The following is a 23,156-nucleotide window of genomic DNA, read 5'->3' on the forward strand; positions in this document are numbered from 1 at the left end:
GGACAGTTGGTCATAAAACAGCATTTACTTCCTTTCCAAATGTTTCACTGTTAAAAATCCTTACGCTTTACCCAAGACATGAAGTGAAAGAATCTGAATGCATTCTCCTCTGTGCTCAGTAGGGTTGGCTAGGAATGCTGTTTATTTCCTTTGACCTATTCTTGTTTTCTCTTTCTCTCTCTGACTTTCTATTCTAGGATGAATCATCCATGTTCTTCCAGTTTGGCCCCTCAATAGAACAGCAAGCCTCTGTTATGCTCAATATCATGGAAGAATATGACTGGTACATTTTTTCCATTGTCACTACTTACTTCCCTGGTTACCAGGACTTTGTGAACAAGATCCGCAGTACCATTGAGCACAGCTTTGTGGGTTGGGAACTGGAGGAGGTCCTCCTGTTGGACATGTCCCTGGATGATGGGGACTCAAAAATCCAGAACCAGCTCAAGAAGCTCCAAAGCCCTGTTATCCTCCTCTACTGCACCAAGGAAGAGGCCACCTACATTTTTGAGGTGGCCAACTCTGTGGGTCTGACAGGCTATGGTTACACATGGATCGTGCCCAGCCTGGTGGCAGGGGATACAGACACAGTGCCATCCGAGTTCCCCACCGGGCTCATCTCTGTCTCATATGATGAATGGGACTATGGTCTTCCTGCCAGAGTGAGGGATGGAATAGCCATAATCACCACGGCTGCTTCTGATATGCTGTCTGAACACAGCTTCATCCCTGAGCCCAAGAGCAGCTGTTACAACACCCAGGAGAAAAGGATTTACCAGTCCAACATGCTCAACAGGTAAGGAAAAGGGCTGGGCTAGCCTTACAAAAGAGGGGTCACAGAGGACCTCTGACCACCAGAGTAATTCTGCTACGGCACATGGCATTTCAGGCTGTGTTTGCTAGAACCTGTGCAAGGGGAGGTAGGACCTGCTTTGGTGTGTGGTGATAGCTTGTACTGTCACCCCCTTAAAGAGCATCAATACAATACAGGAGGGAAGCCAACATAAAGCAAATGAACAATAAAGGTATGATGTAAAAGAATGGGTGTGCCCTTCCATGTGCAAAGTGCACATCTCCTTGTGCACTGTGCAAAACATGCAGTGGTAATATGTGTGTGTCTGTGGCACGGTCAGGCTTGCTTTGGACTGCACTTGAGGTTCTGCAACACTAATTTTAGTCCCCAGACCCAGCAATACTATATTCAGCCATCTGCAGCTTGCAGTTCTCCCTCAGCATGCCTGCACAGAATAGAGAAATGTATGTACGTGGGCTTGATGTCTGGGGAGACTGCAAAGTGTGTGTGACCTCAGATAACACATCACCATGTAGCTGGTGTTCCAGAAACTCTTGAAGCTAATCCAAAGTGGTCCAATTTGCTTCAAATCCATAGCTGGGAGGTAGTGTGATAAAGAAATTTTCCCATTTTATTCTTTGGAGAGTGACATAACCAACTGAAAAAAAGTGTATAATTTAGTTCAGCTGGGGCACATTATATAGTAAGACTGTGAATTGGTCATTTCCCAAGGTCTGCCTTTGAACCCTGACCACTTCTTGCTTTTTTTTATTTTAGCTGGATGCAACTAAAATCAAATGATCTTGCTCCATGTGGTCTCAGTTGGTGGTTGATCTGTGTGTATGATGGAGTAAGGAGAAATGAATTGAATGTTGCAGAGGTTTAGAAAGCAAGCTTGGTTTCTCCATGACTCTACCCTTTCTTACATTGACACTTTTTGTTTTTACAAGTGCTTGTGCAAACAAAGTTTTGTTTGATCTAATGGCTGCAAGCACAGAAAGAATCAGGATGGACTTTTATCTAAATGTCATTTCTTACTGATGAAGGTGTTTGGTCTGCATCTTGTCATATTAATAATGGTCTCATAGCAACTGTTTCTTGTCTATCTTGAAACTGTTGCTTCTCTGTGTTAGATTGGAACTGAGAATTATGATCTTGACTATTGAATATTGCAGCTTTTGTCCTAGAAATTAGCCCACTGGTGAGATAACTCTGTTAACTAATAGGAAAATGACACTTTAAGAAAGGCTTGTTTTACAAGTATTGTTAGTTTTCCTTTTTAATGTTTCTTGAAGAAGTTTTCCTCTAGTGAGGGATTTATCTCCATTTTGCTGATAGTAGGCTTAGGTGGCCATTTGGAGTCCAAATATCTAAAATTAATAAGTACTTGTTCATTTATTCCTCTATTGTCCCAGAGAGAAATCTGTGCAAGAGTTTGAATATTCTAGTCTACCCAGTTCATAGTTATCTCAATGGCCAGTCTTCTCCTGGACATCCAGCAAATCACTACTCTCTGTGCTCTCCTCTGCTGGATGAGATGATTACAGAGGTTAGGAAGGAGTTTCTAACAAGGTTTTCCTCAGATTTGGAATTCGTTTCTCTTTGCTCTTCCACGGGAGACTTTGCTAACCTTCTAGGCTTTCTGCAAAATCCATCTATGCTCCCTTCACCGTGGCTGCTGAGGAGTGAGTGGACTGAGATGGCTTTGCTTATGGGCAGCCTTCTGCTTGTTACTTTAATTGATGGGACAGAATTCCTTGAGCTCAGGATGGGTGCCTCTCATTACATTTTAGAAATAGGAAGAAATAAATAAATGACAGAGGCATTCTTGAGTGGAACTCAGGGATGAGTCATGAGAAAAGAATATGATTTCTGGCACATATCATTTGAAGCTCAGCAGTTTTGTATGGATATTTGCAGTCATTGGGCTACATAAGCTGTGTTTTATTATAGCCTTCCATGAGACCCTGGTTCTTCCTACTGGTTGTCATGGCTGCTTGTGAATGCTGGGCCATAACTACTAGTCTGTTGTTGTAGGGTAACTAATGAGTTCTACACTGATTGGCTTTAATAGTCTCTCATTTAACACCAGGCTGCACACACCAGATTTCATTTTAATAAAAAGTGCAGTGAAGCATTTGCTTTGGAATGAAAATATAAATGTGGAATTGTACTGGTTTTGCAAAGAAATACATTAAAAGTGGAACAAAGGTAGGTTCAGTTCTGCACCTCAAATTTCACAAATATGAAAACAGCTGGCAAGCTAGCCCGGTTCATTGTCTGAACATATATAATACTTCCACTTTGGGGGAGAAACTAACTTTCATCTGGAGCTTTCCATGCCAAGCAGTTAAGAAATGTGAAAGAGCCCTTGATGAACAGTTGGAAACTATTTTGCCTGAAACAGTCAGGGAAAGCTCTGTTCTCACAGTGCCACATTGCCCTAGTGGTAATTAGGAATCACTGGGGTTTCGGACAGCTGAATGGTGAGTCAGTGAGAGGAGAGGAGGTACCTGCAACAGGATTGTATGAATATATTGCTCCCCTGGATGACACTCAAGACCCTAGGGTACATATGTTTCTGTGAAAGTGTGCAGTGCCCTTGTCTCCTTCAGGGCCTTGTGCCCTGCTGGCCAGGAGCAGCACCATGCCCACAGCATCCTGAACCTGCTTTTCCCAGATCAGTGCTGAGAGCAGTGTCCTCTGCAGTGCCTGTTCTCCTCTGGAGTCTTCCTCATTTCCAGGGCCTCTCCCAACCTGGAGCTGCTTTGTACTGTCTTACAGCTGAGTGAGCCACAAACAAAGGTCAGGAAAGGAGTTTAAACCATGAATGGAGAAAGTGTGACACAGATGCTCTTTTTTCTATTGATAAGACTGGTGAGTGAATCTCTTGCTAACAAACATGAGCTCTGGACAGTACTGAGATCTCACTGACTTTTGGGAGGCCACATCTAGCTGCTTGCCAAGCATCTAGGAAGCTATGCTCCAGTCCTTAAAGCCAGTGCTGCTCCAGTGGTGGAAGGCACTACATTTGGACTTGTTCCTTAACTCCTGGGAGGAAAGGAGAGAAGATATAAACAGTGTGTTCCTGTGGATACAGAAATTGCCCTTTTCAGAAGCTTGGAGGGTGAGGGAGCATATGTAACTTTTGACCTTTCAAAGCCTTTAAGCTGGTATCTTGTTAGCAGCTCATTATGTTCCTGCTGGTTGGTGTGTCCGGCTGCCGTCAGGTTGGTGCTAGCTGGCAGCACGTGGAGTGAGCCCTGCTAACAGATTAGAGATCCCTGCTGCTGAAATCTGCTTGTTCCTGTCACTGCTCCAGCGGCAGCTGGAAGCTGGGGCTGGCCAGTGCCTCCCATGTCAGTCAGGGTCTCTCTGACTCCCTGCGACCCTTGTTGTACAGCACCTCATTCTCTGTGGCTCGCATACAGCCATCACTTTCTTTTTTTTCTGTCCTACATCTCCTTTTGCATTTTATTTATCTTGTGTGCATATAACTGCATTTGGTTCTCTCTGTCATGTTTATTCAGTTCTGGTGAAAGGTGCTGTGTTAGTAACCATGGGGTTATTGGTTACTCCTCTCCCCTGTCATGCAGTGAACAGGTACAGCCCAGCGGGTGGTAGAGGGGGGAATAGATCTGTTTGCTGTGTCCTGGGGCAGTGTTGATTTTCTCTTGTTCATCTTCTCTGATCCCTTCCCTCCTGGAGTGCACTCGCAGGTGTGGGGGATGCTGAGGGCACCTTTGCAATGCCTCTTGACCCAAACCTTCCCAATTAGGGTGGGCTGCTGATGGTGCCCAACACAGAATGGCAAGGTCTGTGTCTGTCTGTCCTCCTTACTTTGTCCAGCCCCTAAACCCAGTGCTTGGGTTAAGGCAGTGGGAGGCACAGCTTTCATCCAGGGAGGGGTCTAAAATCCACCTCAGCACACTGGTAGGACACTGAAGACCCCTGGCTTCTGAAAGGGAATATATGATGGGGGAAAGAAGATAGCAGAAAGGCTGGCTGCTTTGTTCTTCAGCATTTCCCACAGGATGCTTTGGTCTTGCAGGGTGAGGCTTTCTCTGATGCAGAGAGAAGACACTTGTTCTGTGGGGACAGCTGAATTTTTGATTCTCTTTGTGGTTAAGATAAGGTGGGATGGTTCAAGTGAAGTGATGAATTTTAGGCAAGGACTTTCTCTTGATTAGAGGACAGAGCCATTTCATAAAGATCACCAAAATCTACCAGCTGAGAATGAATTTTGGTATGCACCATCATTTTCGAGATGGAAAAATGTCCATGTTCTGCTTCCAGCCCTCTGAGACATCTGTTCCACAGCCAAGTCCAATTAGTGCTAATACTGTGTCAACTTCACTTGCTGGGGACAATATGCTTTAACTTGTGCACTCAGGCTCTCTCCCTACTGTTCATGAAAAGTGAACCAAACTCCTTCCTCTATGGTGGAGCTCAAGGAAGCTCAAGGAGGGAAACCATAAACCCAGCTCTGGCTATGGTTAGTGTCAGCTAGAGCTGCATCTGCCTCTGGTCGTAAAATACAATTGCAGTCCTGTGGGCTATGAAGTACCCCAGGGAATTTGACAACCTGCTTTAGCAGCATAGCAGAGGGATGGTGGGAAATAGCCTCCTTCCTTCAGGGACTGACTTGTTGGAGTTGTGGGTATTTTCTGAACTTGCACCCTGTAAATCAAAGGTTAGCCATTTGCAGTTTCACCACTAGATCCTGTAAGGAATACATGCATACTTTTTTTGGATAGAAAGATTTTTTTTTTTCTCCTCAGACTTAATGTTCTTACTATCTTTCAAGTTTTTAAAAATAGGAACGGCTGCGTTGCTATGGCTCCCTGTACAACTCTGGAGCAGCTTTCTTTGATGCAATTTCAGTTCAAAATGTGGTTTAATAAGGCACCAGCCCAGTACGCCGCCTAGTGGCTCCGTCCTAGAGGTGTGTGGGAGAGCTGGGACAGCATTCATGATCTAAATAGAAGAAATACATGACTAAAGGAAAGAAAAAAAAAAAAAATTAGGTGGCGTTTTTTGGCAAAGAGTCAAGACATTAACTGTGGTGTGTCCTTTGTTACATTCTGCTGTCTTAAAACCATCCCTAGAGTTTAACTTTAGATGTGATATTCTTTTCCACCTTCTGTCCTATACGATTGTACAATGTTCTTAAACCCTGTAAAACAGCTGGCCTGTTCCTCTCTAGAGGCACCTGCAATTTAGGGGCGGGTGAAGTGGTCTTTGCTGTATGTACTTAGTCTAAGAAATCATTGTGCACATTTAAAGCTAAGCTTGTGGTTAAGTATTTTGTTGAATTGAGGCTTCGAGTACTATTGACTGGATGCTGCTGATGAAATTCCTCTCAGAATTATTGCTTTAAGGATGTACTTGAGTCTTGCATCCACGTTTTGGGAAAATGTGGATCTGCATATCTGTGGGACAGCTGAATACTCATCTCTAATGGACCAAACAGAATTGTGGCTTCAAAAACTTGTTAACTGTGAGGAATCCAGACATCTGTATGTAATTCATATCCCTCTCTATTGGCCTATTTTTGAATAGCTATATATTTTTAAATGTTTTGTTTCATGTTGCAAAATTTATTTTCATTCTCAGTCTAAAGGTGAACATTTTGGAAAATCTGAGCAAAAAGTCTTATTCATCTAATTTTGAGTTATGAGAGTGTGAAATACATGCATTTGCTCTGCTTCCAAACAATTATTCAACAGTGTGTTTTTTGTTGGTGTGGACAAGTAACTCAAAGCTAGCTTCACTTTCAAACTTCAAAGACTGGTATGTAATGTTCAACTCAAGATGCCAGCTTTTTTTAGGTTAGAAAAATTGATTTTGAAGTAAGTATAAACTTTTGAAGGTGGTGTATGTTACCTTAGTGTAATATTTTTTTTTGTCTACACTCACTATAAACTAAATTTCACGAAGTATTTCAATGAAAAATGATCTAGAATTATTGATATTTAGAATGTTTAAATGTGAATGAAATAGTGAAATGGAAACTAGAAATGGCAGAGACCTGTCAGCTTGTCCAGTACACTACCTATTCTATTATTCCTGCAGTGTATTCTCTCCTGATTTAAGTAGTAAAAATGTCCCTACTCAAGCCTGCAAGCACCTTAATATAAAATGAATATGAAAATCTAACCATAGTGCCCTTGAGATGATCAGTCAGACTGAATGCTGCCAGCCATTTACGTACAAAGAAAGTTCTTTTCCACCCCTGTGGAGAGATTTCTGAGCTTGCTATACCACACTTAACAGGTCTCCACACCTGTCTTGATTGAGTAAAGATTGTAAGGTGATTAAAGCTTTTCTCTGCAGTAATGTACCATGAAAAATGCTTGAAAAACAGACTAGGTGAACTTAAGGTTGCTCTTTGTGAGGATCTGGGGAGGTGGCAGCTAATTGGATGAAAAGTTCTCCCACTGGTGATGTGGTCAGTGTGGAAGAGAGCTGCCACATTAGGCTGAAAACCAGTGTATCTCTGGGGCCTGATGGTGGTTAAAAACCACAAATGCTGACTTGACACTGTTTTTTTTTTTTTCCTATATTTTTGAAGCAGTATTAAAATGAGATGGAAATGAGTTTTCAGTGTCAGAACACCCAGTGTTCTTCACTGTATTATTAGTGTCACAAATAAAATAATTTTTCAGCAAGATGGCTACCTCCAGTAGCAGTGTCAGCATCTTGCATTTATTTATGACAGGCTATAGTATCTTTTATCTGCAATTCCAAAGCATTTCACAAAGTAGAAAGGCATGGCTTAATTCACCACTGAAACTCAGTCATCTCAGGGGTGAAATAGTGCAACTGTTTAACAGCACACAGTACAAAGCAGAGATGAACACCACACCTCGCTGGAGCTGCAAGAGAAATTTCAGCTGGCAGAATATAATTGCTAGAGGTGGATTTTGGCCAGGACATTAGGGCTGTTTTAATAAGCACAAGAGATTAGCAGCAGCACCACACATGCTTCTCATGTGCCTGTGCAGAGCAGCCAGCCCGCAGGCCCAGAAGTGGTTTCAGGAAGGAGGCTGGCAGCTTTTCCAGCATGCAGATTCCACCAGCAGATGATATGTGCTTTGAGAGACCTCCTTTATCACAAGGTGATGACATGTGTTGGGCAGATGTATCCAGATTCTACACTGATTATTTTCCTGGAAACTCAGCCCTGGGCAGAGAGAGAAGTCCAGTAAGACTGCTCTGACCCTGCCACTGGGCATAGGCAGTGATAACTAGAACGAGGTGGGGAGCAAAAGGGTTGAGTGTAATGAAGCTCTAGGAAGCCACATGGGTGATAGATGCTATAAAATAAAAGATGGTCCCACAAAAAGGATGTGTTTTTTATAGCTCTCTTCCCCTTTAAAAATAATGGGACACTGGCAGATAAAGCACTTTGAATGACAGGAGATACCTCAAGCACAGACTACTGCAAGAAATGCTTTCCACCCCATTCTTGAAGATGCTGACACTGCCGTCCTGTATCAAAGTGCTAACATGTGGTATAGTGAGAACTCAGAAGGGTACTTGCTGCTTCTTAAGCCATGAAGAAATGCTCTCCAGCATCACCAAGGGACGATGCAGACTTTGAGGTGCAAAGTGTAGACGTTTACCACCTCTGAATATATCTGAAGATCTAGTAACTGCTCTTCAGTATGCATTATACGTATCCTTGTCAAATAGCTGCTCTGGAGAGAGCATGTGGTGTTGAGCTCTCCAGCCCCTTGGCTTGCCCAGTTTCAGGAGATGCAGCAGGACCAACCTTTCAGGGTTTTGCATGTTCTGCTGTTCTCTGCTGCTGCTGCTGTCCTCTTCCTCTTCTCAGCTTCATTTTCCTTTTCTTTCCTTGGTGTTGAGATGGCTTGGGGTGGAGGGGGGCTCTACTTGCAGATCTATTTTGGTATTAATTTAGCTGTGAGGAGGAGGAGGAGGTCTTGCCTTTTGCCAATATGAGACTACTGGTGAGATGAAACAAGTACCCTGGAGAAGGTGCCAACTCACAGTTTTTCTCATTGCTATGGAAAGATGCTAGTTCTGGGAAAGGCTCCAGTTTGACTGGCTAGAGCAAGAAGTTTGCTTAAAACAAATTACTGATTTGTATTTATTTCTCCAAGCAATTTTTCATGGAAAGCTTGAGTTTGAATTGATGAAGGCGCAAACTTAGCAATGCTATGAAATTGATTTGGGATAGTTTATTATAGTTCTGTGAAACTGCTTAACAAGAAAGTTTGGCAGAGCGAGGGAAGAGAACGAGAAGAGCATGGCACTGTCAACAGTGGGTGGCACTGGAAGTATCATGTAAGCCAGTACACTGTGTTTAGTCATTCAGGAGGTAGGCTTAGCACTAGCAGAGTGGAGGAGCAGCTCAAGCACATGGGTGAGAGGTATGCACCATTTTCCATTTGCAATCAGGTTGGTTTGCACTGTGATTCAGGTGGTCAATTGCCTTCCTTTTTCCCATCCACTTCGGGACCACCACAAAACCCGGAGAAGGGATCCTACATCTCTGCACTCAGCTGCACCAGTTCTGACACCTTCATCACAGCCGACAGTTGGCAGAGTGGAAGCACTTTCCCTGGAGAAAGGCACTGACAGGGAAAGACAGAAAAGGAGTGTGAGGATGTGGTGCAGAAGGAGGAGCACTTGGGGAAATGAAGTGTCATTGGGCCTGGTTTTATGGCCTTCATTGTGAAGGGAACACAGGCTATTCCTGATCTCTCCTGAACTGGCACGTAGCTGGTTCCTTGAGTGGGTGGGCTGTGGGTGGCACTGACCTTTATTTTTCTGCACGGTCTGTAGTCTACCTTTTCAGTTGCCACAAAATAGAGCAGCAGCACTGAAAGCCAGAGAGCTGCATAAATGTTGTGACCTCGACTATACCTATTCTGTTAAAGCTGGACAGTAGGGAATCCTAGACCAGTGAATTCCTGCACCCTTTTGTCATTGCCTGAGGAGAAGTCAATGGAAAGAAGACATATAAATTTGCTGTATTTATGATAGAAGCTCATCCTGGAAGCTTTTTAAAGCCTTAGAAAAATTGTGTGGAGGCTTGTAAGGATCTCATTTAGAGATGGTTGAGCGAGAAACAGTCCTTGATCCTTCTTCCCTCACTGTTAGAGAAGGTACTGTGATCCAGAGGAAAGGAGCTGTGGGACTGCTAAAGGACATAAACACAGGCACAGCAACATTCATGCAACCTTTAGGCCTGAAGGTGGGTGCTGCAGGAGGCAGTGAGCCCTCAGCACTTCAGGTGGTGAGGTTGCTCTGAGTAAAGCAGTGCCATAATGAGGTGCCTGGGAGGCTGTTTGCTAGCACCTATGACAGGCTACCTAGCCTGGGAGAAGGAATAAGGGAGAGGTGCACATTTATTTGGGTGTGGGAAGTATCCAAGAACTGGAGAGGCACCACTAGGAATCAGTGGAACAATTTCCGTGGTGGCACTTTCTGGTGGGACTATGAAAGATGATGATAAACTGAGGGAGGTCTGGCTTATAGGAAAGACTCTCAGGTAGCATCTCACAGCGTTACTGATGAAGACCTATGCCAAAAAGCTTGCTTTTCTAGTCAAGTCCTTGAGCGTCTTGGTTTTGCAATATTTCCTTGCTAAAGATGCTGCTTCCTCCCGTTCTTTCTTTGTGCCAGGAATCCTTTTTTGCCTCCTGCCTTGTTAGCAGGCTTGGGAGTGGCAGTGGGTAAGAGTGAATTTAAAATATATACTTCTGCAATGCATCTAACCAAGGATGTTAGTGGTGGGTAGTCAAGTAAGGAACAAATGACTGAACAAGTGCTTAGATTTTTGAACTCACTGGCAATTTTGTAACTTCCTCCTCATCCCACTGATCCTAATGGGTTTCCCACTGTTTGCCTGAGAGAGCGATGAGAGGGGTTGCAAGTGGGACTCTTGTGTGCCTGCCAGACCAACAGCAGTCTTTGCTAATTGACATTTTTCCCCTTTTTGATATAATTTTGGGGCAGGCTTGCAGAAGTACATTGAGGAAGGAGAGAATAGAAGGGTTGCGGGGGATGCAATAACCCATAGAGCTAAGCCCTAAGTTTGTACACTGACATATCTGTGCCTCCACACTCATGGTGATTTGCAAACAGCCAGAGATGAGCGCACTCTCCTTGTTATCAGACATGTCCCCTTTGTGTGGCTCTTACTCCCATGTGTCCCTCCCTTGCTCCCATCCTCCATCTTTCTCATCCTTCTTTTAATAGGTGATTCTCTTTTACAAAAAAATTAAATCCTGTTTTAAAATAGAAGAACCACCCCATTTTCTCCACTCTATTCTTTCCTCTCTTTCATCTCTTCTTCCCATGGAAGTGTTTGAAGTAGCACAAGTTCCTGAGAAAGGCCTTTTTTCTCCCTTTATGCTTTGCCTCTGTGTCCCTTCTTCATTATATCTTCCCTTTGTTATTTTTTTTTCTGCCTGCCTCATATCTGTGTTTCTTCCCATCTCTCAACCGTTCTTCAAGGCTCTGTCTTCATTAATATGTTAATTTCTAGCCCAGGAATGCTTCTTGTGGCTCACTGTTCACCAGGGAGAGCCAGGAGAGAGGGAGGAAAGGGGAGATGGAATAAGAAACAAGAAGGAAGAAAGTAACTTGCAACAAAACAGGATGTAAGTGAAGGAGGAATCTTGCTCTGACTGTGATGATCCCAGGGAGAAGAGGATTGTCCACATGTCTGTTTTGGACTGGCTTGGTCTTTCTGTATTGTTTTGATCTTTACAACTTTTGAAAAGTATTCTTACTAGAAATATAAAAAAAAATCAAAATTAGAAAAGAAGACTTGAACTCTTCTTATTTTGGAACTAGTCTCTTCTTTGGGCAATTTCCAAATTATTTTTGTTCAGTATGCATCGTCTTTGATGCATCAGTCCCCTACTCCCACCCTAATCATTTCAGGCTTGAAGAATCAGCCCAATTCCAGCCAAGAATCATATCGTTGGGAAACTCCTAACCAGTGCTAAGGAATAGAGTCTTAGGGCTGCCTGTATTGCCCCAGCTGGCAGTATGGCATTAACTTAATGGGAAAGGACAAAGGCATGGGCCCGTGAGACAATGGGAACGTCTTGCTAGAGGCAAGGAGGTCGTAACTGAGAGCTAAGCAGACCTTTCAAGAAGCCTCAGAGACCACCAAAGGCTTGGAAATATTTTTCTCTAGTCTTTTTTTTTTTTGTGAATATCATCAGCATGTGTGAATGACACCACCAGAGCAGGTCTGAAAAAGTGTTTGGTCATTGAAAACTCTTCTCTTCCAATCTTATCATCTGGAGATAAATTTGGAGGTGGCTAAACACAGAAGAGGTATCATTGTCTCTACAGCTTTTTGATCCTGAGAATTAGATGGTGGTTTTGTTTCATTTGGCATGAACATGTTGCATGCATCCTTGCATGAGGTTTTGGGCACATTTTGCTTCTTGGCTGAAGGAGAAAGAACAAAACTATTCCAGAAGTTCTCTGAAGGGATTTTTATCCCAGAAGTAGCCAGAGATTTTGTCCTCTTCAGGTGAAAAGTAAGGGATGGTTCAGCCTCTGTTTGGGTGAAAAGATATGGATAAAGACTCTGAGACCACAGAAGCTGGATAGCAGTGAAGATGTTAGAGGATCTGGGTTTGGAAAGAGCCTGAATACTTCAACTGGAGACAGATGTGATGAACCAAGGATTTTCCTTCTGCCTTCTACGAGCGTAGTTACTGGGCAGTGGGTAGCAAAGGAGCAGATGGTGGAGACAAGGACCTCTGCAGCACAAACCAGAACTGGGGAAGATGCAGAAAGCCAATGCTCATATTACTGCAGTGCTGTTCTGAAACTAGGGAACCCCCAGCTATCGTATTTGCTGCTTCATCTCTAACACAGTGAGACCTCTGCCTGTGCTTGGAGTCCTATGATCATGAATGCCCAAGCAAATAATTAACAGTGGTGCAATGAAAGTCAGCATGGAGGAGTTAAAGCTGAAGGGTGGGTGGCTGGAGGTGAGAAACCAGATCTGAGGAAGGGCAGGTGGTAAAGAAGGGAGACAGGAAAAGACACTAATCTCATACTGTTACTGGCTCTAATACAGTGCTACAAAACTGGTATAAGCTGGAAGCAAAATAACTGGGGAGGAAAACTCAGGGGGACTGCTGTAATGTTCTGTGAAGTCCAAGGCCCCTGAGCCAAGAGCCTTTTATTTATTATGCACATGCAACTGTGTCAGACAAATATTGTTTAGGTTGCAAAGGCAAGCACTTCAAAGGGAAGAAAATGCCAGAATTAAGGTTGCAGTCTTAACCTGGCACTCTTGTGTCCATACATTATAGAGCAATGATTTCAGAACGGCATACTGTCTTTAAACACAGGACCCCTGCCTGCTTCTGTATGCAGGATGTATGACATTTCCTGACTGAGCAGTGATTCAGTATTATGTTTTCTTCTCCTAGTTTAATGTGTAGCCTTAAACTTGGTATTGTGCCTGCTTTCACAGGCTACTGAGAAGAGAGAATTTTCCATCGCAAGGTGTTATCTGTGGCAAACCTTAGTGTAGTATCTCAGTACGTCATGGACCTATTCCTGTGAGATGAGAGGGTACAAGCTGCTTAATGTAAACCCATTGTATAGGCGGAGAGCTAAAATGCAGCAAGATTAAAGTCAAAAGTGTCTATTAATTTTTCATGGCCCATCTGAGACACCTAGAATTTCGTTATTCAAAATACTAATCATTACAGAATGCTTTCTGTGTTCAAAGTAAATTTCTCTTTGACTTCAGCTCAGCAGTTCCTCAAATTACCCCCAGCATCTTAACTTGGACTGGGCAACATTCTTGACTGAAATAAGTTTTTAATGTGAAATTGAAGATTTGGTGACATGCAACTATATGGGAGGTTTGTTTGTATACTGTTTAATTGTTTGTTTTGCAGAAATCATCTATTACCCAGGAGAAAAACAAAATAGCCTCCAAAATGTTTCCTTTTTAATTTTAATTTGAATTATTTTTTTCTGTATAGTTTAGATGAAGCAATTTCTCATTCAAATTGGTTATTATTTCAATATATCTCTTTCTTTTATTTGAATAAAAATGTTTGAAGTTGTTCAGAATCAAAAGAGAGTGGGCTGAACTATTATGGCTGAACTATATGTTTTGTTTCAACAAAGTCAAAACTTCATACCTATTGATTTGCCAAAAATTAGGGTTTCAGTTTGTCTCAAAACAGTACTTAACATTGTTTGGAATTGCCACCAGACCAAAAAGGGAGGCAAATGGTTTGTCCAGCTTTTGCCAAGAATCCAAAAAAACGAGGTGCATGGATTTAGTGACTGCTTGCAAAGAATATGGTTTAAGAGATTTTACTGGCATCACCATAAGCCTGGTTGCAGAGGTAGGGATGAAATCCAGCTTTCCAGTGCAGCTTTCAAACCATGTGATTGTCCTGTTTTTTCCAGCCATTTTCTGCCTTTCTCTTGATTACTGCTCACTTTTTCAAACACCTAAGTTTGAATCCCCGTTCAAACCATCTGGTACACTGAATGAGATGGGGTCCTGTAAGAAAAATAGTAGCTGATTATATCATTCAGATCTGACTCGTGGTGGTTATATAAATGGACTGCATTCAAATTGCTTGAGCAACTCTAATTCTGAATTTCCCCATTTTGAAGTGCTTGACTTTTCATTATGAATAATCTTTTCAATGTAGATTCTGTTGTGCATGTGCCTACGGTTTCCTACATTTTTCAAAAATGTGAAAGAAATCCCCAGAAATTCCATCATGTGGCATTGTACAGATACCCATATACATCAGCAGCCAGACTGGATGCTTGCAGACCCTACCTGGACAGCTACTCTTTGAGCCAATAGTAACTGGCTTCAGTAGCATTGGGGAATGCCATCCCATGCATTTGTCAATGCTTGACAGGGTTAAGACACATAACTAGCAGGTTTCAGTTCTGTGTTGGTCTCAGAGAAACGTCAGAGTTAGGAATCTGGAATTGCAGGCCAGGTGCTAGCAGAATGCATAGTTTAGTGGCCACAGACTTTTCTGCCATTTCTCTCCATCACTGACCTCTTCTGTCTTGTCTCCTTCAACTCGCCTTGTCTCTTCTGCCCTTCTGGCTCCTCGTCCCAGACTGGGTCTTACCTAGCAAGCCTAGGACCTGCTTCACAGGCTTTTCATCTAAGCTCCAGTCCTTATCTCCAGAAAATCCTAGCCCCACTTCTGGACTCTGTGTCTCTTGTTTCCATCCATTTCCACATATCTCACATTCTGGCTCCTTGGCACATCTGTCTTCCCCTGCCCTCTGTCCCAGCAGGTCCCAGATTCTTTGTCCAAACAGTCTAGGTGTCACCATCCCGTGTTGCACCTCCCAGTTTTCTTCTTCCCCACAGCATTTCAATCACATTTGTTCTTCTCCCAGTGCACTGTCTCAGTGTGTCCTGATTCCCTTTTTGGCTCTTGCCCTCTGCTTTTGAATGAGTCAACTTCCTCTCTCAGTGATTTGTGTCCTGGAAGGAGACTGGAACAGGGAAGACTGAAAACCCAACAGATACAGTTGTCCTTCTCTTGCTTCCTCATCCAGATACAGACCTGCCCTGAGTTCATTTGCGGAGAAAGTCCCTTAGCTTAGAGAAGGCCCAATCAGGAGAGACTCTTAGAAAGATTTTCGCTGGAAAGCTCTATTAAGTCTCTGTTGAACAAGTGTAAATTGCAGTTTTTCCAAAGGTTTACCACCTGTCTAGGTTTTCACAAGTATGGCAAAAATCAGTGTGTGACATGAAAGGAACATTTTCTTTTCCCTCTCATCAAAATTCAAGTCCCTTGAAAGCATAGAGCTTGCTGGAGCTTTTTAAAAAGGTCACTTTTTTCTTAACATGGGTAAAACAGCTTCTTTCCTCTAGCTTGTTCTTGGAACTGGCTGGACCTCTTTTACTTCCATTTTCCTCAAATATGAAGCTGGAGTAAACATCTGGTAGGGAAAATTTCAACCCAAACAGATAAAATTTGGCATAGCTAGAGGAAACTGGAAGGAGGGCTTTAGGACAGGAAGCAGAGGGCAGCCTGAAGAGATGATGATACCAGATTTCACCTGTGACTATGGGCTTCCTGAGGCATTTCCAGCAGGTCAGGGGAGGTCTGCTCAGTGGCTGAACATGTCCTTGTAATAAGGGCTCAAACTTGGGGGCTCAGTCGGTGAGTAGAGAAATAATTTTTTTTATTTAAGCTTGAATTAAAAACAAGGCTTCTTAAAAAGTGTATACCCGAGGCTTTCAACACCTTTAATATTCATTTAAAAACCTATGTCACACAATGAAAGAAAATCAGTGCCAGTCCCCAGCGTGGAACTAAAACCAACCAGCCAAGCGGTTAGAACAAACAAGCAAAAGAATGGAAAAAATCCAATCCTCCACAGGCCGTCTTTCTGTTTCTCCTCCTTCTCTCCCTCCCTCATCGCTTCAGCCATGGGTGTTCAGCTACAGGGCTGTATTTTGCAGACCTGCCTTCACCAAACCACTCTAACTCATGCAGTTCATGAATCATCCCCACACATGAGAAACCTTGATGAGAAAGAAACAATGACAGCTTTTTTTTCTCACTTATTGTATAAAACCTCTAGGAATGCAACAGGATGGTGAGGTTACAGACTTAAAGCGCTACGGCTATGAGTTACAGAGAGTGGCAGACTGGAAGAGAGGACTAATTTGGGGTCAGTATGATGAGAGAGATTGTTAATTTGCTTCAACTGGACAGGCAGCTTCTGCTCCTCAGAGAAAGCCCACTGGGAAATATAACTTCTGTGGACTCCAGGATAAATATTTTCTGCTCAGAGAGGGAATTTCAGAAACAGAAACCCTGTGAGTCTGGGGAATGGGCAAGGCAGCCTTGAACCCCACCATTATCATTGACAAAATATTCCTGCTCACTAACAGTGATATGGTGGGACTTGTGAAACAAACAGGGCGGTCTCAGCCTGGTTCAGAGCTGACATGGTCTCTCTCTTGAGCTAGTTGCCTTCTCAGATCCAGTGCGTTGTCCATAGCAGAAGGTGCAAGGCCTTGACCAGGACTGAACTGTGAACTGCTTTCCCATGGCATGTAAGTGGTCCTTCCTGGCTGGCTTTCAGCACACAGGGGGGCACCTGTGGAGGGAACTTCCCCAGCTGCTGTGCCCTTCATACCTTTTTTGGGGATAAATAAAAATCTCCAGGGCCATGATGATGCCTCCTCGCATGAGTATAGATAGAAGGAAGAAGAAGAAACAGGAAAAATATCAGCATCTCAAATGATGTGCAAGAGGGTTGGTGCCTGTGGCACTGCATTTATTCAGTTTCAGTATGCTGTATTTACTTCTGTGTCCTCTCTCTGAAAAGGCAACCTTCAGGCACTTTGCTAAATGGATTGAAAGGTTTGTCTGGTTTTAATGATGCTTCTGTAAGTGTCTCTGTGTTATTCCTCCACTCAAACACTTCTGAGAGATTTTGCTATGCCTCTTGGTAAATCAGAACATTATGAATACCTTGGTATTTAGTGGGTAGGCAATGTTCTGTTCTGGGACTTCTTCAGAAGGTGTGACTGGGTTAATAAGCTAATGTTTTCTCGGAGAGGGTATCCTAATCTGGAAGAATATGGGAACAATCAGCGGATTAATTAAGATGTGTGTACTGGAGTGGCATGAACATGTAACTATCACAATCAGATGAATTGGAAGCATGGCTTCTTTCTCAGGTGGGATCCCTTAGGGATATGGAATCTATTTGCCCTGTGACGTACAATTCCCTGCATACTTTTACAGCAGACCTTCCTTAGTGGAGACAGAGTCAAGCTCTACCCCTGATTATCATGGTATAAATTCAGAACACTAGAGTGTCTAAATGAGGAAGACTGAGTGCTGCAGAAGAATGGCAGCAGAGGAAAACTAAGTGAAGTCACTGCAGGTTTACATCTGCACAGCTGAGATAAGATTGGGCTCTGTGATTTTAGCAGTGGTGAGGGGAAATCAGTGAGCAGGCATAAGTGAAAGAATATAGTTCTGGTGCCTGGTTTCTCAGCATGAAAGTCACGAACCAGAGTCCAGGGAAAAAAGTCTGAGCAGTCTTTGTCTGCTTACATTCCTGAGTGACCTGGGCTACATCCCAGGGGAGTGGGATGGAAGACCCTGGAGCAGAAAAGATTGATTTGGTCCCACTGAATGGTATTATTTATGCACAAAAAAAGTTTGCAGGACTTGGGGAGGAAATCCCGCCTGGTACTTCTGTCATCTCAAGGAGCAACTGCTGTAGGGTGGCACACATATTCCATTATCAGTATGGCTACATCTATTCCTAGCCAGACTGGGGCTGGGACTATACCCCGCTATGGGGGTCCCTTCCTTGCATACTGGGGACTCAGGCTCCAGGTGCTGTTCCAAGGAATATTTAAGTATTTTCTATGATATGATATGAAATTAGTTCAGAAGAAGGGATTGAAACTATATCAGAATATATGATTTAGGGGACCTTGCCTGGAAGACCTTGGTTGAAATCCTTGTCTGCCCATAGGCAGGTATTTCAGACTTGAGGTTCCCTGCATACTAGGTTTAGCTACTGGGCTCTTTGGAGGGGGAAAGGATGATCTTGATGAAAGACTTGGGGAAGGCAGTAGAGAGAGCAGAGGATGTGCAACAGAAGGTCTGTGAATAATGACAGAGTAGATCTGAACTGTAAATGGCTCTGTTTGCGCAAGAGCATTTCCTGCTCTTGATATCTGATTAGAGTCTGAAGCCACTTTTCATCTCACTCCTTTTAAACCGGAAACTAGTGTTTGAGCACTAGCCTTTGGAAATGATGAGTCAGCATCTGAGACCAAATTCCTGGTGGGTCATATAGCACCATGTGGGCATAGAAAATAGCCAGGAATGGAGTCCTAAGTGGGTCCATCAGCTGGTCTTCACTCAAGTGAAAGATAGTGATGCAGATAGCAGTAGCCATTCTGTTTCTAACAGGTATCACATTTTTAATAGCTTGCTTATATCGTCCTCCCTCCTTCCCATCCCTGAGGCCCATCTAGAAACCAGCACAGCCAGTAACTGTAAATAAGTAAGGATTTGCAAAAGGCAAAATTTCATAACAACTCAGGGCATGTTCTGTGGCAGTGTCACACGCTGTGATGTAACGAATGTGTGGTTAGAGGGAAAGCTGAGATGCAAATTTGCAGTGCTCCATCCCAGAGCTTGAGATCATTGTTAAAGGCAGACACAGTCAGGGGTGTGGATGGAGCTGAGTGGGACTGTATGAGTGGGAGAAGAAACATGCCTGACCGACTCTGGCAATGGGGGGGTGCCTATTCTGGCAGCAGGTGGGTGAGCATGTGGGCTGGAGTGAGAGGGTGGTGAATATGCATGACTGAATTATTAGCTCATTATGCACATGGCTGAGTCAGCGCAGCAGGAGGAGGGTGGTCAGTGAAGCAGATTTCTTCTCTTCCTCTGGTCATGGTGTGAAGAAAGTATTGAGGTCAGTACTTTGATAGGGCTGTGAATCTAGCAGGACTCTCGAGGAGCAATAGCTGAGCACTGAACCCACTTTTTCAGCTCTTTGGGACACTACAGCATCCTAATGCCCTTTGGGGTTTTGTGGGGTTTTCCAGCTATTGTAAATTGCTGCAAGGCCACAAATCCATTTACATCTGGGTAATAAAAATATATATTTTTTCCACCATCTTCCTTGCCTGTCCATCTCTCTCACTTTGCCACCCTTGCTGCTTTGTCTTCGTTATCTCTCCCTGGCTGTCACTTGAAGCTAAAATGGACTTTCTTGTTACCCCTATTGATTCTCCCTTTCAAATGTGGTTAGCAGTGATCTTGGATGCTGGACCATGTAACACTGTGCAAAGAGGCTGCATTGTGCCTTGCAGAGAGGGTAAGGTAGAGTAGGGGCAATTTATGATGAGAAGTACCTGGAAACTGGAGTATAAACCAATGAGAAAGCAGTGGAGCTAGTTCTGACTGGGCAGGCTAGAGCCAAAGATCTGGTGGTCACCATGCTGGGAGCTACACAGGGGTGGAGGCTGGGAATTAGCAACTGTGCTCATCTGGAGAGGGCTCCCCTTTCAGCCCTTGCCTTGGATGCTGCTGCTGTGCTGGAACGTGGGAGCTTGGAACTGTGCTGATCTGAGTCTCTTGAAACGTAGAAGTTGTCGTAGTGGGAGAGAGACTCTAGGCTGAAAGAAGGTGGGAAAATAGGAAGGGGAGAGGGGAGATAGATGTGGGGAGGATGTGGGTGTTCCCTACCTGCATGTATTTCCCCGGGGACTGTGGGTCCTCTCTGCTTTGCGGTGACTGGCTGCACGCTTGCTCTGGGGCTGGAAATGGGTGACACCAGGAAAGCTGTGCCCAGCTTTGGAGCTGCAGGGGGTGGTGATTTCTGGTCTAGGATCAGTCCAACTGTAAGTCAAGCCCTCCTCCCTACAGAGCTCTTCTCTTTAGTCTATGGTTTGGATGTCTGCTCCTCTTTTCAGCTGTGGGAGGCTGAGAATGATGGTGTGTGTGTGTGTGTGTGTGTGTGTGTGTGTGTGAAGAAAACACCCCAGACAATTGGGCTTCCTACCACCAAGAAACTCTAGGGCAGGAAAAACAGCTGATATTAACCTTGTGCATTCTGTAACAGTTGCTTTTCTTTTACTGAATGGATATCACATGTACTCCCTTCATGCATCCTCCCCCCACCTTGCTGCTCTGAGCTTTACATCAGCCTCCTTAATAAAAAGTGTTCTGTTTTTAATCCCAAGTGAGTGCTGAGCCCTTTGCTGCAGGGCTTACTCTTGCCTGAAGCACTCTTCTGAAAAAGCAAGCTGGCTCTTCAGACATGCTGCACAACCCCAGTGAGCCAGTCAGAGCTGGGGTACCCTGGGTCTGTGCATGGGGGCCCACAGCTCCCCCAGCATGACTCCTCACATTCAACATTATCATCAGTGACTGCGAGGAAGGAAGGAAGAGCAAACTCTCCAGATATGTGGTTATGGTAAACTCCTGCAGGTAGTCAGCTGCCATGCAGATAATGAGTGACTCTCAAAGAACCTCACAAAACTCAGTGACTGGGCAAAAAGGTGGCAAAGAGCTTCAACATAGACAGTTATCTAAACCATGCCTACACCCTGCCGACCTCTGAACAGGCTGTTACAACTCAGGGAAAAGATATTGAAATCACTGCCAGCAGATCTCTGAAATTTTTGGCTCACTATGCACTGGCAGCCAAAGTCAACAAATTGTTGTGCATCATCAGGAAGGGCATGGAGAACAAGATGGGGGAATTATTTTGCTGCTATATAAAACACGTCAGTCTTTGAAACCAGTAAGAGATTTGTTGAAAACAGGTGAAAGAAAATACTTCTTTCCGCAGTGGGTAGCAGGGAACTTCTGGAGTTTGTTGTCCCAGGAAACTGTGAAGGCACCTGGCATCAACAGGGTCAAAAGGGACTTGATAAATTTGTGCACAGGGGGGCCATGCTGTTAAAGGAAAAAGGCAGGACTATACCTCTGCCATCCCTAGCTCAGGATCATAGTGGGTGCAGTGGGGAAATGTCTCCCCACTGAGTGGCATAGAGCTGGGGATGCACCAAGTGCTGCATCCTTTCTCCCACTCATCTCCTGCCAGTGCTGATGCATTTTGCAGGATGCTCTCAAGGTCTTGTGCTTCTTTACATATATTTCTGAGTCCTTCTGCCAGCCCCATATTTATCTTTGAGAGCTGTTGCCTGTGTTTTTTCCAACTCAGTATTAATTTCTTGACTTCCTTGCCTGGCCCTCCCATGCCTTCTTCAATAGTCAAAGAACAAATAATACTTCCTGAGGTTAAGATACAGCAAATGTAAAATGCATGAAAAGGAAAAGGCTAAAGGAAAAAGACTTAAAAATACAATGTCTAATTAAAATATGGAGATTGCTGCTTTAAGGGAATATTATGGCAAATAGCTTAGATGCCAGAAAGGCAGTTCTCTGAATAGGACTAGCCCCAGCCATGATGCTGGGCTGGATAGGAGCAATAAAGGTTCATGCATTAATCCTGCAAAGACAGAAAGAAGTTCATTTTGGCAGTGATGGGAGACAGTCACTCATGCTGTCATAGGTCTGTTCCAGGGTGGGAATCCTCTGTCACCTTTGCCATGGATAATGATGAAACTGGTGCACAGGTCAGGGCTGCGAGGTGGAAAACAGACTCAAAAATGCATCCTGGTCATATGCTCACTGCTCATGCTGGGACTCTTATCCATCTTCATTTTCCACTGTGTGCCCTGGTGCGAAGAAGGGAACTGCAGCTCCCTGCCCAATTTCACCATCGGTTTTCTCTCACCCCTATAGCTCTGCACCAGCATCCTTTCTGCCATGGGTCCCTCTGCCTACACCCAGGATAGCTATGGGCGGATACTGTGCTCAGAGACCCAAACGGGCATCTGGCACCCACTGAGGCTCCATGGGTCGCACTCCAAAAGCAAAGAGGTTCCATTCAGTATCCAAAGCATGGCTACTTAGCTGAACTGTTAATACCTGTTGGCTCTGAAGGGATGAGCTAGAATGCTCACAAAAACTAAACCATGCTTATGAGATTTCCAATGCTTTTTAATGCTGGTCTTGTTAAATTGGATCCAAAGTGTCCCCTTGTGTTCTCCATCTCTTTATCCTCCTGTTTCCACCAGCGACATTTTTTGTCATTCACTATTTCCTTTCTTCATCCAGCTTCCTTCTGACTCTTTACTCTTCATACCTGACTGCAGGGTGATTTAGTGTTTTTGTTTGTTTGTTTGTTTCTATTTTTCTATTTGTTAGAGAAATTGGAAAGCCCCATAGCATCTGTTCATGTTTATTGTTTGACCTCAGGGTGGGGATAAAAGACTATATGTGTGTGTTTGTGCAGGTGTGTAAGAATGGATGACTGTGATATGAAACAATAGGTGAGAAGTAAGTTAATGATTGTCTTTGTTTATTTCATCAGAAAGCAGATGTGAAAAAGTGATCTAAGTTGGCCCTTCTTTGAGTGGAGGGTTGTACCAGATCACCTCCTGAGATCCCTCCAACCTAAGTTTCTCTATGACTCAAAATCTTGTTTGCTCTAGTGACATTTTGGTCCTGAGCTGTAGCTTTTTTTGCTCATCTCACAGCATGTGGTATGGTGGAACTCAATAGTATCTGGAATCTCGTCTTCTAGGCACAGAAATCCAATCAATCAAGTGTTTCTCCTTTCAGGGCTTAAACAAATCTTACCTTGTAGGAGAGCACAAAATTGCAATTTGAGAAGCTCATCTATAAAAGTGTTTTGCCAATCAAGGGTTGCAATGCCGAATGGGGTCAAAGCATTTGCCTTTGGGAATGAGTGCTTGCTAGGTGAGGGATGTGGAATTGCA

General features: G+C 43.8%; 1 protein-coding gene across 1 annotated transcript in view; it reads left to right on the forward strand.

Annotated features, from left to right (window-relative positions):
• The window catches only part of GRIN2B (glutamate ionotropic receptor NMDA type subunit 2B), a 171,370-nt gene that overhangs the window by 51,281 nt on the left and 96,933 nt on the right, over window positions 1-23,156 (forward strand). The window contains exon 2 of the mRNA XM_013947295.2: window positions 198-796. Coding sequence (XP_013802749.1) covers window positions 198-796 — 599 coding nt within the window. The remainder of the gene's footprint in view (window positions 1-197; window positions 797-23,156) is intronic.

This window comes from Apteryx mantelli, chromosome 1 (assembly GCF_036417845.1).
Source record: "Apteryx mantelli isolate bAptMan1 chromosome 1, bAptMan1.hap1, whole genome shotgun sequence".
Classification (NCBI taxonomy): Eukaryota; Metazoa; Chordata; class Aves; order Apterygiformes; family Apterygidae; genus Apteryx; species Apteryx mantelli.